Source organism: Arctopsyche grandis, chromosome 7 (genome assembly GCF_051622035.1).
Source record: "Arctopsyche grandis isolate Sample6627 chromosome 7, ASM5162203v2, whole genome shotgun sequence".
NCBI classification, from domain to species: Eukaryota; Metazoa; Arthropoda; class Insecta; order Trichoptera; family Hydropsychidae; genus Arctopsyche; species Arctopsyche grandis.
In genome coordinates this window covers 3,151,416-3,167,920 of record NC_135361.1, presented here as the reverse complement: position 1 = coordinate 3,167,920, position 16,505 = coordinate 3,151,416, and the positions used below count along the sequence as shown (strand labels likewise).

At 35.2% G+C, this 16,505-nt stretch overlaps 2 protein-coding genes across 2 annotated transcripts; one reads left to right on the top strand and one right to left on the bottom strand.

The window, feature by feature from the left end:
* The first annotated feature begins 716 nt into the window (after window positions 1-716).
* Window positions 717-10,417, top strand: Uba2 (Ubiquitin-like activating enzyme 2). The gene is made up of 12 exons (XM_077435309.1): window positions 717-1,081; window positions 2,725-2,879; window positions 2,972-3,119; window positions 3,193-3,332; window positions 4,347-4,461; window positions 4,540-4,714; window positions 4,788-4,864; window positions 4,945-5,116; window positions 6,809-6,976; window positions 7,059-7,312; window positions 7,385-7,517; window positions 7,589-10,417. Exons 1-12 carry the CDS (start codon window positions 941-943, stop codon window positions 7,801-7,803), a joined length of 1,893 nt encoding a protein of 630 aa, XP_077291435.1. The 5' UTR covers window positions 717-940; the 3' UTR covers window positions 7,804-10,417.
* Window positions 10,418-11,240: 823 nt separating this feature from the next.
* LOC143914335 (phosducin-like protein 1) lies at window positions 11,241-12,838 on the bottom strand. The gene has a single exon (XM_077434524.1). It carries the CDS (start codon window positions 12,674-12,676, stop codon window positions 11,813-11,815), a length of 864 nt encoding a protein of 287 aa, XP_077290650.1. The 5' UTR covers window positions 12,677-12,838; the 3' UTR covers window positions 11,241-11,812.
* Between the last annotated feature and the right edge of the window lie 3,667 nt (window positions 12,839-16,505).

The window sequence follows — 16,505 nt, the reverse complement described above, 5'->3', positions numbered from 1 at the left end:
AACATATAGCTGTATTAATACCGAACACAGACGAACCTGTCTATAATACATGGCGGACTGGTGGTGAAGAAGACCTTCACAACAAGACTAGATCCCCAGACACTTTTTCTATAATAAGAGAGTAGTTTGCTTCATGCGGATTCCACACAATTGCATTATACTCTAGCTTACTTCTAACAAGCGAGTTGAAAAGCAAGCGAGAAGACAAGGGGTTGGAGAATAATCTAGCATATCTCAAGACAAATCTAAGTCGACGAAAGGAAACGTCAGCGATTGTCTTGTGATGTGATGTGGTTGTGAAAGGTGAATTGAGGATCAAAAGTGATACCCAAGTCGACCATTGATTCCACGCGCTTCAACAATACGGATCCAATGGAATATCCGTGACAATATAGCGAATTCGCGCGTCCATAACTCATAATGGCACGTTTACTAGTATTCAGTTCAAGCCCTTAACTAGAACTGAACTCTAAAACAGCGTTAATATCAGCTTGAAGGAGAGAGGCTTGCCTCTCATCCTTAACAGCAAAGAATAGTTTAACGTCGTCTGCAAACAAGAGACATGAAGCATTGCGTAGTACTTTAGGGAGGTTATTAATGACTATTGTAAATAGTAAAGGGCCTAAGGTGGACCCCTGAGTTACACCAGATCGCGTAAAAAATGAAGGAGATATATCGCGTAATAAAATCGTATATAAAGTTGGCAGCCCGATCTTAGTGTCAGACCGTTTAAGTTGGCACGAGTGCAGTAGCGCTAGCGTGGGGTTGGTTGCGAGTAGCGGTTGCTCGACAGCCGACAGCCGACAGCCGACATTTTCTGGACGAATCTCGTTTCGATCTTTGTAGACGTGTGCGGCCTCGGAAGGGTCGAGCGATTGCAGTGGCAGCAGCAGTGGCGGTGGCAGAGGCAGACGCAGAGGCAGAGACGCGATCGCTGAAAATGTCGGCTACCGAAAGGCTGTCCTCGGCAAAGCTGGGCAGTGCGGTGAGCGCTGCTCGGGTGCTGGTCGTCGGCGCCGGTGGAATTGGCTGCGAGATCCTCAAGAACCTCGTGCTGGCCGGCTTCACCAACATTCACATCGTCAGTACCCGCCTCCGCCTCCGCCCCCGCACCCGCACCCGCACCCGCACCCGCTCCACCCCCTCACCCACACCCACTTCTCGGACACATAACCTCAACTTTCTACCCCTACGCTACCATTGACTAACCCACCTGTCATATTTGGCGCCATTTTTTATGTTCATGTTTTTTGCGCGCATATCGATCGATCAATCTCTGAGCGTGTGCTTTTTTTTTTTGAAAAGGGGGGCGTTTCTCGAATTTTAAGCAGACATACAAAATGTTTCTAAAACTTATGTCGGCTGAGTTCAAAGTTCTATTGTATGATTTTTACTCTACCAGTTATTATATATATTTTTGTACAATACATACACTAACAATAAAATTTACTTTTTTTATATCAAACATTGCAATTGTCTTCAAAATTTATTTATTTTATCTTTAATTTATACCAGGAAGATGTAACAGGTAACCCCAATGCGCATTCCTGGCCAGAGACATTGTAAATTTTAATACAAATACTATTAGTATTATACAAAGTTCATAAATACATATCAATTAATATCCACGGAGGGGTTTACTGCAAATGATTGCAAACCACCCAGCTGCATGTTCATTTCGATTGCTTGAATTTCAGCATGTACGAAAGACGAGATATTCATGGGGTTGCGCAGATGACATTTCGATGTACATTGATGATTGGCAATTCTTTAAACTGAGTTGGATCTTTCTGGCAAGTTTAAAATGGCAAAAGCCGAGACAAAAGTATGAAATGAGCATGCGCCCGCTTGGTTTGCAGCGCAGGGCCACAGAGACATCTATGATCGAATTTTTACATTTACAGCATTTTATACAATTCAGCGAAATTCGATATGGCTGAAAACTCGAAATTTGCGAGAAGATGGGTAAGGTTGCCAATTTGTTGGAACCGTCTCAATGAAAATCAGATAAATTAGTAAACTCTTGATAGGAAATGATTTTTATTTCATATCCAACAAGTGTTGTAATTTTCAAAGTTAGATCAATTCAAATTTAAATCGATTCATATATTTGATTTAAAAATTCTGGCAGTAAAATTTGATCGCTCTTATTTTCTACTGTATGTACTTCCGAATGGGTCGTAAACATCTTTTTCCTAAGGAGAAACCTTCAATTAATTCATGAGCTTCTCTAGTAGCCTTGATACTGTTGTGTAGGGGAGAGTTCAGGATCCAAATGAAAACCCAAAGTCGCTTCACAGCATTTATTTAACGATTCGGGAGGTCCACACGAAACCGCGTGTACCTCCTTATAAAGGACAAGTTGCCCAGCACAGCTTCCCCGATCCATTAATGTGTCTATTGTCTAGGCATTTAAAGATTTACCCTGGCGAGTCTTATTGTTTGCGCACACACTCGCTCAAGTCTGTGAAAACTCCAGCGTATCCTTTTTTTGAGTCCCGTTAGCCTAATCCGGGGTCTCTATTGTTCACCCACGACTGCACTTAGACGATGGATCCTCTCTCTCTCATATTCCCACGTTACAATACCGAACATTCACGCCTATTCTAAGTTTCCATTAGTCCCATAAAATAATAGTTTGTAGTCGTGATCCATTCCATTGTTGCTTTTCGAGACATTCAATATCTATGATTCTTATATGTATGTTATTATTTTAATTTTCAGATCGATCTGGATACAATCGACGTGAGCAACTTGAATCGTCAGTTCCTATTTCACAAAGAACACGTAGGCAAATCCAAAGCTGAAGTGGCTCGAGAGACAGCCCTTAAATTTAATCCAAATGTCACAATCAAAGCTTACCATGACAGTATTACCACGTATGTTACATTTCTTCATACATCGATATATCGTTTTATGGAAATATTGAATGTATCCGTTATACATTATAATTTTTTTTTTTTTTATCTAGACATGAATATGGACTTAATTTCTTCGAGACATTCGCTCTCGTAATGAACGCGTTGGATAACAGAGCCGCGAGAAATCATGTAAATCGTATGTGCTTAGCTGCTGATGTTCCGCTGATCGAGAGCGGCACTGCCGGTTATGCAGGCCAGGTATTTAATACGTCGATACATGGAACTGATTAGGTCACTGGAACTTTTTTATATTGATTGTTTGCGTTTCCAGGTTGAATTAATTAAAAAAGAGATGACGGAATGCTACGAGTGTCAGCCGAAAGCGACTCAGAAGTCTTTCCCGGGATGTACGATTCGTAACACACCGTCTGAATTTATCCATTGTATCGTCTGGGCTAAACATTTGTTCAAGTGAGTTTCGCTGAGGTGTAGTTAGATTATTTTTAAGATGTTTGATTTGACTCGTTTTGCGATATATGTAGATATTCTCAAGTTTCATCATTCAAAGCGCTTTTCAGTCAGCAGAAACATGCAATATCATTTATTTATTTATTTATTTGGAAAATTTACAGTTTATTAAGTTACATAGATTGATAGTAAAAAAAATATAATTATGTTAAGTAAACCATTAATAATTTTCACATATAGGTAAAAAAAAAGAAAAGCTCAAACATTTAAAATAAGAAACAAAAATGATAATAGAGTAAGATAGTTAAAGAAAACAAAAAAAGAAAAAAAATAGAAATAACAGTATAATAAAAATATCAAAATAATAAGAATAATAATATGATAAAAATTATGAAATAATAAAAAAAATATAATATATAACAAAAAACAAAAAGACAAAATAAATACATCAAAATAAAAATTCATAATCACAATCGTAAATTTTCATTAAAATTAATCATCGAAAAACAAATCATGTTTTATTATCGCGAATAATGTGTCAATAGAATGTATGAATGATAACATATCACATGCAAATAAATGCAACGAGTTTGGAATGCTTTTATTTAAGGCTGGATATGAAATTGGACCGAGCCATCGGTAGTTCAGTTACATTCTCGAATTCAAGCTTTGCGGTCGTTTGACGTAATTCGTAATTATATTACTGAGGAATACAAAAATTCTGAACCTCGTATCTATTATATTTCATATCGATATTCCAATTATTAGAGTCGAGTTGTAGTAAATACATATCACAGGGGAGGAAAGGTTAAGTACAGTATATAGTACTTGGCATGTTCTACTTGCATTGTGCATAAGAACTTATACTATTGCGTGGATGTGAAGAGGGGTTTCCAGATTTTAAGTGAAAGATGTAGTGAGTAGTAGCGGTAGAAGTAGTTTGTTCACATCTTTGATAGTCAGCTTTAAATGACTGCTTGATGATTTTTATATTCAAAGCGTAATTTTTGATTACAGCCAATTATTCGGCGAAGAGGATCCTGATCAAGACGTATCTCCCGATACCAAAGACCCCGAAGCCGCTGGTAACGCAGCCCAACAAGCGCTCGGTGCAAGTTCAAGCAACGTAGAGGTGATTATACCTTCGCTATGATAATATGCACTTTGTTTGTCACCAGTGTTTATTTAGTGTACGGATTTTGTCAATTAGGGCAACGTGGAGCGGACGAGCACCAGAACTTGGGCGCACTCTTGCAACTACGATCCGACTAAACTATTCAACAAACTGTTCAAGGACGACATACAATACTTATTGTCTATGGATAACTTATGGAAAACTAGGCGACCACCGACACCGTTGGATATCAACAATCTGCCAGACGCCGGTACGTATCTCCGAATTGCTCGCTTTGGAGAGTTACCGCTGGTGTGTATTAATTGTGTATTTTTTTTATGTAGTCGTAGGCAGCAGCAGTTCGACCAACAATTCTGGGCTACCGGATCAACGCATGTTGAGCATAGCAGAGTGCGCTAAAGTGAGTGTTTTGTCTATTGAATTATAATAGCTTTTGTAGAGTTTTATCTCATGATTGTCGTGCTGTCGGATTTGTTATAGGTGTTCGCTGACAGTTGTTGTGCCCTTAAAGACTCCGTCGCTATGTTGAAAACTGGCGATCATTTGGTGTGGGACAAAGATGACAAGAGTGGTATGGATTTCGTATCAGGCTGTGCCAATATACGCGCTCATATATTTGGAATAGCTCAAAAATCACGGTTCGATATAAAATGTAAGTCCATTTACCACTTGAAAACGTGACATGGGAGTCGTTGACCTTTTCAACGTTGATGCAATAATGATAGGCATGCCCCGGTAAACGGTTTAATCTCACGTTTCATTTGTAGCCACTGTATATGTAATTAAAATCCTACCTTCTACAACATGGTTGATGCGTTCCGTGTTGTGAAAAATCGGCATATGATTATTTATATTTTATTTCAACAGACAACAGATGTGGAAATGCATAAAGATAAAGAATAAATGCAAGGAAATACCGAATAGATCAACGTAATCAACAGCTCCCCGTTGAACATACGATAAACACGCTGTAGATAGGAATATTTTAGGGAATTGGTTTTGAAAGGATTAAGTGAAAAGAGTGCAACGTGTCTAGTATACCTAACCGGGATCCTGAAACCAACCTTACTCAGTAAATCGGGACAATCAAGGAAACCATTTAGGAGCTTAAAAAGAAATGAAGCATCAGTGAGTGGTTGCCTGACTGAAAGATTGTTAAAGGATAGGAGTTTTAAAATATCGGAAACAGTAGTATGGGCGTAGATAGGTAAACGGTAGCATGAGCATTTGACAAATTTTAGTTGGACTTTTTCAATACAATTAATATGGGATATATAAAAAGGCGACCAGATCGTTGAGGAAAATTCAAGGTGAGGCCTGCCAAGGGAAAAATAAAATAATTTAAGTGCATGAGGATCATTAAAGGGTTTGGTTGAGCCGAGTAGGAATCCAAGAGATTTATATGCTTTATTGTTAATGAAGGAAATATGTTCAAAGTAATCGAGTTTGTTATTAAGATTCTTAATAGAAGAGGATGTATTTATAATTGAATGGTTTAAATGGTAATGATAAGAGATAATATATTTAGTGTCATTAGCATAAAGAAGTATAGAAGAGTGTTTAAATATATTATTGCGTAGGGGTGGGTGGAGGATCCAAGTAAAAGGCCAAAGTCGTGTCACAGCATTTATTGGTGATTGAGGAGATACACACACTGGCAGTGCTCCGTCCAGAATGTCTTGATATCGCCTAAGTACCGCTTTATAATGGATAGGTCGCTCAGGACATCTTCGACGTCCGGTTACTTCCCTATTGTTTAGGCATGTACCCGGATATGTATTCCCACGACACTCAGTCCCACGCTATCGGTCACTTCTGAGAAGGGACCAATAGCGGCCAATTCGGTGGCCATTGTTTAGCCTACTTGCACTCAGTCTGGAGATAATCCTTGAAACCAATTATAACGGTCACACAGTCTCGGGGATGCTACTCGGCCTAATCCGATTGCACTTACTCGGCGGCGTACGTAACAATATATTAAATATCATTAATATAGATTAAGAAAAATATGTATGTTTGCTTATTTGTTTTTTAGTATCTGGTATTTTCTTTTTTTCAGATCCTCATATATCAGTTTTTTTCTTCCTACTTCCTCTTACCCTTCGCGCCCAACCCCCTAAAATAAATACAAATTAGATTTGATACAATAAATAAGATATAGAAATTTGATTTGTGTAATATACGGGTAATAGAAAAACATGTTTTAGCTAAGCGTGTTATAAGGAGGGGGACTGTATGTCTTATCAGTTGTTGGTTTTAGTCCAATTTAATAGTGTCTAGAATTAGATCTACATATGTAGTATTGATTATGTAAAGTTCTAATATTATATTATTACAATTATAGCAATGGCTGGAAACATCATACCGGCGATAGCAACTACGAATGCAATCGTCGCCGGAATAGTCGTAATGCATGCCTTCAACGTCCTCATGAACCAGTTGGAAAAATGTCAATCGGTATACTTGAGATTGAAGCCCAACCACAGAGGACAACTCTTCGTGCCTGATCGAGGTATCAATTCGTCTTTTTCCTTTGAGTCATTCATATTATGTTGTCGTTGGTTAATTATTATTGTTTTTTTTTTTTTTAATAGGACTTCATCCACCGAATCCCAAGTGCTATGTTTGTGCGTTTAAGCCGTCGGTGTTGCTGATCTGCGACGTCCTAAAGCTGACTATTGGAGAGTTGAATTCGGAAATCCTTATAAGACAATTGAACATGATCTCGCCGGATGCTCTGCACGATGGTAGGGGTATCGTTTTGATATCATCGGAAAAGGGCGAAACCGATGCGAACATGGGAAAAACTCTACACAATCTCGGCATCGGAGATGGAAGCGTTTTAATTGTATGTTAATTATATTTTGTAATTTGTTGTATATGATGAAAGGCAGTTAGTTATACATGTTGTAATTTTTAGGTTGATGATTTCCATCAAGAATATGAGCTACGATTGTTCATTAAACATGATCCGCATGCTAAAGAGTGCGAAATTGTGGCCGATCGTCATAGTTTTAAGCCGAAAGAAAGCACTTCCAATGGAAACGGTGCAGGTATTTATTGTTTATTTTCGTTTTTTGTTTTTTGTATTTGTGTAGAATTTTCATGCAAGGTTTCGTTTTAGCTAATAAATTGTCGGAACCAAGTTCGTCCAGTAAAATGGCTGATAATGACAGCGACGACGATATGGAAATAGTGGAAGACGATCTGGAGGAAGAAGTTGAGGAAATGCCGAAGAAACAGAAGCAGTCCGAGGTCGACTTGCCCGATCAGCCGCCTTCCAAGAAAGCTAGAATGTCGGTGTCAAACGATGATAGCGACACTCCAATAATAGATTAATTAAATGAGAATACGTTTTTTCCTTTTTTTTTATTTACAATATTTTTTTTAATGTTAAGTAAATGTAATTTACGTAAGATATGTAAGTTAAGTAAAATAATTTAATTTTTATATTCATCGCTATGTGTGTGAATCATCAGAAAAAAAATTGCACATTCATTTGTGTATATTATCATCGATCTGGTATTAATTGTTTGTTTTTTTTTTGTCGATTTTATAATGTCTGTTTAGCCCCAATGTTGACTTTCTCCATATCAAGGTTATTCTTTCAATAAGTTTTTGTTCTAAATTACCGTAGTCTAAAATGTGAGTCAATACTCGAATTATTTGAAGAAATATCTAGTGTAAGATCTGATCCGTTTTATCATCAATGTATTCATAGTTGTCCTGAAAGAAATGTGTGAATCCTGAGTGGGTGTTTTTCACGGTTTATCCATTTTTCACTATTTGTATCATACAATCGATTTAAGAGTAAAGTTTCTTGTCTTACCAAAGTTACGTATTTGTTTGTTTGCCCTTAAAACTTGTTCATGTCGTACACATATATATATGGTCGTCAAGATCTGGGATCCACGTGGTATACTCGGTTAAATTGCAACACATTCCAAATGCCGTCAATAGATAATCGCTCGTCAATATATAAATGGCAGCTCACTTTAGAATAACTTGTTTTAGAAGTTATTTTTATATAATTTCTGGAAGTGCTTTCAAGTTGTTTTGTAAAGTATTAAAATATTAACCACAAATTCAGTGAAAGACGTATTCAATGTATGCTTTTAATCTGTTTGGTCGGTGATCATCGCTTAAAATAATCCAAACTCTTATTGAGAGACGATTCATAATACAATTATGGTTTTTTTATACGTCTAATGTGTATTGTTTATACATAGCATGGTGCATATATCAATTTTGACTTGTATTGTTCACATATGCCTCTGTGTGATTGTCCAATTTGGAATATTTGCATTGTTTTGTATTACCGTTTTGTCGCCATCTGCTTTTTTACATACATACCTCCTTTACGTTTCACTTATGATTACAATTCAGGAAAAAGTTTGCCTCTCATCCGATCGTTTTCATACTTTGCCATATTGCTCATTTTGGTCATCAATATAAGTAAATGGATCCTCCGCCATTACGATGGTGAAAAAAATATCGTGTAAGACGCGTTTGATATCTGCCCGGCGAGATAGTCGTTGACGTTTATCCATCGTTTGTTTATTAGTTGTAAACATAGATGGCGGTAGTAAAATAAAATTATTGTTTTTATTCAAAATAATAATTTTATATACCAATTATAGAAGAGGTATGTTTTTTGCTCAATTTTTAAGTGAAGTCACCACCGGTTGAAACTAGCATTCTGAGGATTTATACAATTTTATCTCTACTCGATTACTATAAGAGGTTTTTTTTTTGTTTGTTTATTTCAATGGTTACGTGAGAATTACATTTTGAAGCATTCAAATCTAAATCTGGTCACCCGTTCATATGAAAGTAACATAAAGCAATCCTTCATCTGAGTTGCTATTATAGCTAAAAAGATTTTCCTTCAGACGTGTCATGTTTGAATTTAACCCTTTGCCCGCGGCAATAAATATAGCGAACAGGCCCTGTATGCGGCACCTTTTTGGCGAATGCGCCAATCGAGTTTTCGCCTTTAAATACAGATTTTAATATTTACTCAAGTAACCAGATATGTTAATTAATACATAAAGTATTATTTTAAACAATAAAATACATAATACATCTCGTAGTTTAGGCTTAATTGTCAAATAATCATTCTTCATACAATTGAGACATATCGTCGCCATTGTTCAACAGACGTGACGTCACATAAACGAGGTTTCAGTATGGTTCCACAAAAAACTAATTTTGACTGGTATATATTAATTTTAAGCAAATTGAATAGATGGCATTCAACTCTCAGTAATATATTCAACCAATTTTGAACCTTAAAACAGTTGAAATAGGCGCATATAAGGCTCAAAATCCCGTGCAAAGTTCAGAAATTCTATGGAAGACGGCCGCGCTACAGACTTGTCGCGCAAAGCTTCCATAGAAGACGGCCGCGGGCAAACGGTTAAACTTACTTATTTATGACTGAAGTTTTGTAGGTGGATTTGAAATGGTCATTTCAGTTCCTTGTCAATTTATAACGTGGTCGCTTCATTTGTGAAAGTTTCCCTTCTAATTCAATAACTCGGATTATCTTTGTTGGGTACTTTTTGTAGTATCTGTAGCGTGATTTGTAAATGTGTATTTTAATTCGCCGTCTAAGTTGCCTCGGAATGATTTAAGTATTTAGTACATGCATTAAAACACTGCCAATTGATTGCCGCATTGGAGTTAAAACATGAAATCTAAATCCACGTGATTAGTGTTAATTAGGTGTATACTGGAAGTATCAATCAGTATACTGACTATTCGATGTTTAAATGTTATATTTTTGTGTATATAAAATGTTTTATTTTTGATTAATGATGAATGGTGCCAGATCGATCATCGAAAGGGTTTTTGTCTTGTATAATTTCTAATTAAGTGTAAATTATTTTGTATTTTTCCAGAAAAATATGTATTATTTCGATCGAAATATATTTGAGAATTTCTAAATGTGTAGGTTTTTTTATTTTCATATTTTTTTTATTGTATTTATAATATTTAACTTATGTTATAATATAATATGTCCTGAAATCATTGTAAAAACATAATGCCATCAGTAAGTGTAAGTTTATTATATAATATATATATATATATATATATATATATATATATATATATATATATATATATATATATATATATATATATATATATATATATATATATATATATATATATATATATATATATATATATATATATATATATATATATATATATATATATATATATATATATATATATATATATATATATATATATATATATATATATATATATATATATATATATATATATATATATATATATATATATATATATATATATATATATATATATATATATATATATATATATATATATATATATATATATATATATATATATATATATATATATATATATATATATATATATATATATATATATATATATATATATATATATATATATATATATATATATATATATATATATATATATATATATATATATATATATATATATATATATATATATATATATATATATATATATATATATATATATATATATATATATATATATATATATATATATATATATATATATATATATATATATATATATATATATATATATATATATATATATATATATATATATATATATATATATATATATATATATATATATATATATATGTATATATATATATATATATATATATATATATATATATATATATATATATATATATATGTATATATATCATGTAAACTATTTTTTTTCTAAACTTACTTTCTAGAACATTTAAAATTAAAAGAAATACATTTATATGTGATAATGATTGATGACTTTACACAGTAAGTTAATTAAATCTACGTAAGTTCGAATAAATCGGGCAGTAATCTTTAATAACGACGAAATTTACAGACGTCGGAAAAAAATGGACGGCAACATTTCTCAAACTTTTGTACTATTCAATGAAATTGTATTCGAGGAGCCGTTTCATTTTACATCATTTGAGCGAGTAATTTTGGCATACATTCTCAAACACGTTTCAATTTATTTCTAGTATTAAATAGCTCGGATCTCAGTTTTAGAAACGTCGCCGTAGAAAAATACTAGTACATCAAAAAGACAAATAAAATCTTACACAATAATGAATCTATAAAATTACTTAAGTTGGTCTTGTTAAGTATTAAATACTCATACAATAATAAATGACACTCGCGGACGTAACAAGTCAAATGTTCTTCAATCGGAATCCCAACTTGTCGCCGAGAACTTTAAAATGACTATTAAATTATACGTTCGAACTTCGAACGCCGTAATATTGCTCAGTATGAGTTTTGGACCGTTGAAATTAATCCAAGCTAACGTCGCTATCCTCGTCTTTATTCTGCGGAGACAGTACGATTTCCGGCACGAAGCTCTTGTCAGGCAGCAGTCCGTGTTCTATCAAGTAGCTCTCCACATCCGTGGCGAAGAAATCATCGCCCAATACATCAGTGATCCTCACAAAGTTTCCGATCATTTGGCCCGCTTTATATATGAGTAGAGCTGGAACTCCGCTGGCTTTGAACTTCTTGCTGACTCCGGCCAACGAGCTGGACATGCGGCAGAACTTGACGCAAGGGTAGTCTTGCGACAGGGCGACCAGACACCCGTTCATCACCTGACAGGCTTCGACTACATACTCGTATAGATGGATTATAACAGTCACCGACTTATTCTCTTTGTCGATGGCGTCCAGAAATGCATCACTCGACTTTAATTGGATGACTTTACCGAAGCGAGGTAGTCTGCCGGCTTGAGCTAGCATTTCGCGCATTCTTTGCTTTTGAAAGTTGAGTAGAATTTCATCGTTGAGCAGTTCGTCGAGTTCGTCGTCTAGTTCTTTCTGTTTCTTGTACTGGTCTTCTTCTTGAGAGGTCATGCATGTCAGGGTGAGTTTCTTCACGAGGTCCAAACGTTCGAGCTCTTGGTCCGCTCTGGATTCTGCTTCGAGTTGTTTGAAGCGTTGCCAGTCATGTAGGACACCTTTCGGTCCGGTGTTGGTGGCCGAGCCCCCCCATTCGTTTATGCTCTGTTCTGGGGGTGGGGCTGGGGCTGCAGGCGCTTTGCTCCTCCCTTCGGATCCCGATTTGTCATCGTCGTCTTCGTCCTCACTGCTGCTGCAGTAGTAGTGGGTTTTCTCGCCGAGGATTCTATCTTCTAGAGTAGCCATCGAAATTGTCGGAAATAATGTATGAAATACGTACTCTATTCAATTATGCGATCATCAATGAAGATGTGAATGTTTTTGAAATGATTTTGTGCTAAAATCAACGACTATTCAAACGTATTCGACACATGCGTTTGTACTGAGTTTATTGGATTTATTTTGACAGTACCTAATTTTGGTCGCAGATATACTTTTTTTGCGCATAGCCTCAATTTCATAAAATTTGTTGTTTAATTTATTTTTGTAATATTTAAATATAAAATGATTAACACGAGTAATATTTGTGATTATAAATATGTATAATCAATCATTTATTATATTTAAAAATTTAATTGACACTTATTTGTCTAAATACGTATTTTACATACTACGAGCATGTTTTCATTGGTAAACGGACTACTAGTCAAATGTGAACCGGTCACAGGATAACCGATCGCTTTAGATCGGTCACACGTGATCACTCGTCACACTAAAACTGGTCACACCCTAAAACTGATCACACCCTAAAATCGGTCACGAGAAAACTGGTTGACCGATTTTACGGTGTGACCAGTTTTAGTGTGACTGGTGATCACGTGTGACCGATCTAAAGCGACTGCTTCACATTTGATTAGTAATCACCGAACCGTTTTCATTAGAATCAGTTTCCATATTATTTAAATTTAATAGCATGTCTAATAGTTGCATTTGATGTATTATAAAAAATGAAATAGTGAATAAAAATTAAAAACATCAATAAAATTAAGACAATTAAAGGAAATGTATCTAATAAAGTAAAGGAAATGTATCTACATATACATAAAGAGGTGATTGGATTATTAGTCATATTCCGGTGGTCACAAAGACAATTTTTGCCATGAAAATCGCGAATACGCAATATTTGGCACTCAAGTTCTCGTTAGTATGATAGTTATCGTCAGTGCCGGTTTTAGGGGGGGGCTGGGTCGGGTCGCGTCCGAGGGCGCCGTTCGATGCGCCAAAGGCGCTTTAAATTTTAAAATTAGAGCGCTAAAAGCCTTACAAAATTTTAGATTAGAGCGCCAAAGGTGAATTTTTTTTCTAAGGGTGTTTAGAAAAAAATTGCCCCAGAGCGCCATTGGGTGTAAGGCCGGCACTGGTTATCGTTAGTATGATGGACTTTTCGACTGCCAGATGTTCCGTTATAGAGATTTTAGTGACTTTTGGACGAGTGCTTTGTGACCAATAATCACCGAACCCATAAAGATGATGAATTACTATTGATGAAATTCAACAATAGAAAAAATTGCTCATATGAAAAATAAAAGGGGAGAATTTTGGGCGATATTGTAAAACATATGTATACGGTTTGGTGATTATTCCACAAAAAGCGATCTCTTGCACGTCACTAAAATTTCGATCACGGAACATCTGGCATCCAAAAACTCCATCAATCGAAAGCTACCCATGTGAAATATTGTACTAACGAGAACTGGAGTGCCAGATATTCTGTGATTGAGATTTTAGTGACACACGCGAGATCGCTTTTTGGGGAATAATCCGTTTACTATGTAAACATACGTACTATGTAAATATCGTATACAGTTAAATTTGAAGTGTGATTTTTATGAGAAGTTAATTTTTGCAAAAAGTTTTATGAAAGTGTCTAGAATTAATCAATATAAGCAAATAACTAATATTATTTGCGCATAATCACATTTTCAAATCTTATTTCTGTCAAAATTAATTGTTAATATAATGACCATCTACAGCTAATTTTTTGATTTCAAAAACACTTAAAATATTTCTCAAAAGTGTCAAATTTTGCTTTGCGACACTCGCAGATGTAGTAAGTACATATTTATTTAAAGAAACAATAAAGATTCGTGACTTGATATTAGTAACTATTCTATTGATAGATTTCTCAACTTTACTTGCTCATTTGAAATTAATGATGAAGAAGAATGTAAAAATTGAAATATAATACGTACGCCATTGTTAAGAATTGTGGACTTGTACCAGCTTTTGAAAAACAGCTCGGAAGTTTCACTTCTACTATGCTCGATTTAAGATATATACACACACACACACACTCGATATCTAATGAAAAGTATAAATATTTGAAAGATCATATCAGAGCGATATTAATAAAAGGTGAAAATTATTTGAATCGTGCCTACCGCAATAACTACTTTCTAGAAAAATAGAGGTAGCCAACCAAGGTTTTCGACAATAGGTGGTCAAATTGTGGAAGTATAATATCAATATTATACATTATGTAAATGCAGACAATCAGAACGTGGTAAATTCAGAATTCAGCAGGGGCTGTTTTTTTTAGCCCCCTCCACCTTACGTAGGGCTGCCAGGCGTCCCGGTATTCCGGGATTGTCCCGGTTTCACGCCTCTGATACCGGGACATTTCTGGCCAAATGTCCCGGTTTTCGATAGCTGCTTATTGAACTTTCATTGTTCAGAAATACCGACCCCTCGCAGTTATGAAATTGCAAAAAATGCACGAATTTCAATCTTACCGTAGATGCACATCCATGGTTAAAAAACCAAGAAAAGCGAGATTGAGAAAATCTATTTTTTTTAATCTTCTTTGGCAATATGTAAATAATTTCATTTAGTATTAAAATAACTAAATAAACTGAAAAAAAGAAAGGAAATACTAGTTTATAAAAGGAAGGATCTTAAATGTAATTTGATAAGTTTACGCTTTTTACAAAGGTTCTTATCATTCTTGTAATATCTGTGCCTGGGGGATACAATTCAAATGTCCCAGTATGGATATTAATAAATCTGGCAGCCCTAACCTTACGGCACAAACTGTTGATGAAGACTCGAAAAATGATAAAACGACTCCAAGATTAGGAGTGGGGGTAGACGGTTTCATCGGTAATTGGATTATTAGTCACATTGCCGTGGTCACAAAGACAATTTTTGCCATTAAAATCGCGAATACGCAATATTTGGCACTCAAGTTCTCGTTAGTATGATAGTTATCGTTAATATGATGGACTTTTTGGCTGCCAAATGTTCCGTTATAGAGATTTTATTGATTTTGTGACCAGTGCTTTGTGACCAATAATCACCGAACCGGTTTCATCGGCTCCTCCCATGAATCTCACGCATACACGCGTACTTGTCCCGTATTGCCTTCCAGCTTGGGATATTCTCCTGGTAAGAGTTTATATTTCGAGTCTTAATCAACTATTTTTTTGCCGTAAGAACCACTGAGAATAAACATACTTCGAATATGAATGACCTAAAATGCCAGTTAGAATATATTACAACGGAAAATACACTTCGACTCTTAACATATAATAGCATTTTTTTTAAATACACATATGATTCAACTAGTAAATTGGTAATTGGATTATTAGTCACATTGCGGTGGTCACAAAGACAATTTTTGCCATTAAAATCGCGAATACGCAACATTTGGCACTCAAGTTCTCGTTAGTATGATAGTTATCGTTAGTATGATGGACTTTTCGGCTGCCAGATGTTCTGTTATAGAGATTTTATTGACTTTGTGACCAGTAATCACCGTACCGGCTTCATCGGCTCTTCCCATGAATCTCACGCATACACGCGTACTTGTCCCGTATTACCTTCCAGCTTGGGATGTTCTCCTGGTAAGAGTTCATTTTTCGAGTCTTAAGGGCCACCGAGAATAAACATACTTTAAAAATAATGAGAAAAGATCATCAATCACATTGCAACATAGGGGGAAACGCTCACAAAGGACTTCCATACATTCAGCATGAATATTTATAGAATTGGGGGAAGCGACAAGAACGGTTCCTTTCTAGGGAGCATTGCATTAGTGTGAGATTGGGTGCACGCCTGTTCCCTTCGGATCGATACC

Excerpts from the sequence above, each read along its gene's own strand:
- LOC143914335 (XM_077434524.1), bottom strand. The coding sequence starts at position 12,676 with ATGGCTACTCTAGAAGATAGAATCCTCGGCGAGAAAACCCACTACTAC.
- Uba2 (XM_077435309.1), top strand. The coding sequence starts at position 941 with ATGTCGGCTACCGAAAGGCTGTCCTCGGCAAAGCTGGGCAGTGCGGTG. Across the intron at positions 2,880-2,971 it reads TACCATGACAGTATTACCAC|ACATGAATATGGACTTAATT; the intron begins GTATGTTACATT and ends TTTTTTATCTAG. Across the intron at positions 4,715-4,787 it reads CAACAATCTGCCAGACGCCG|TCGTAGGCAGCAGCAGTTCG; the intron begins GTACGTATCTCC and ends TTTTTTATGTAG.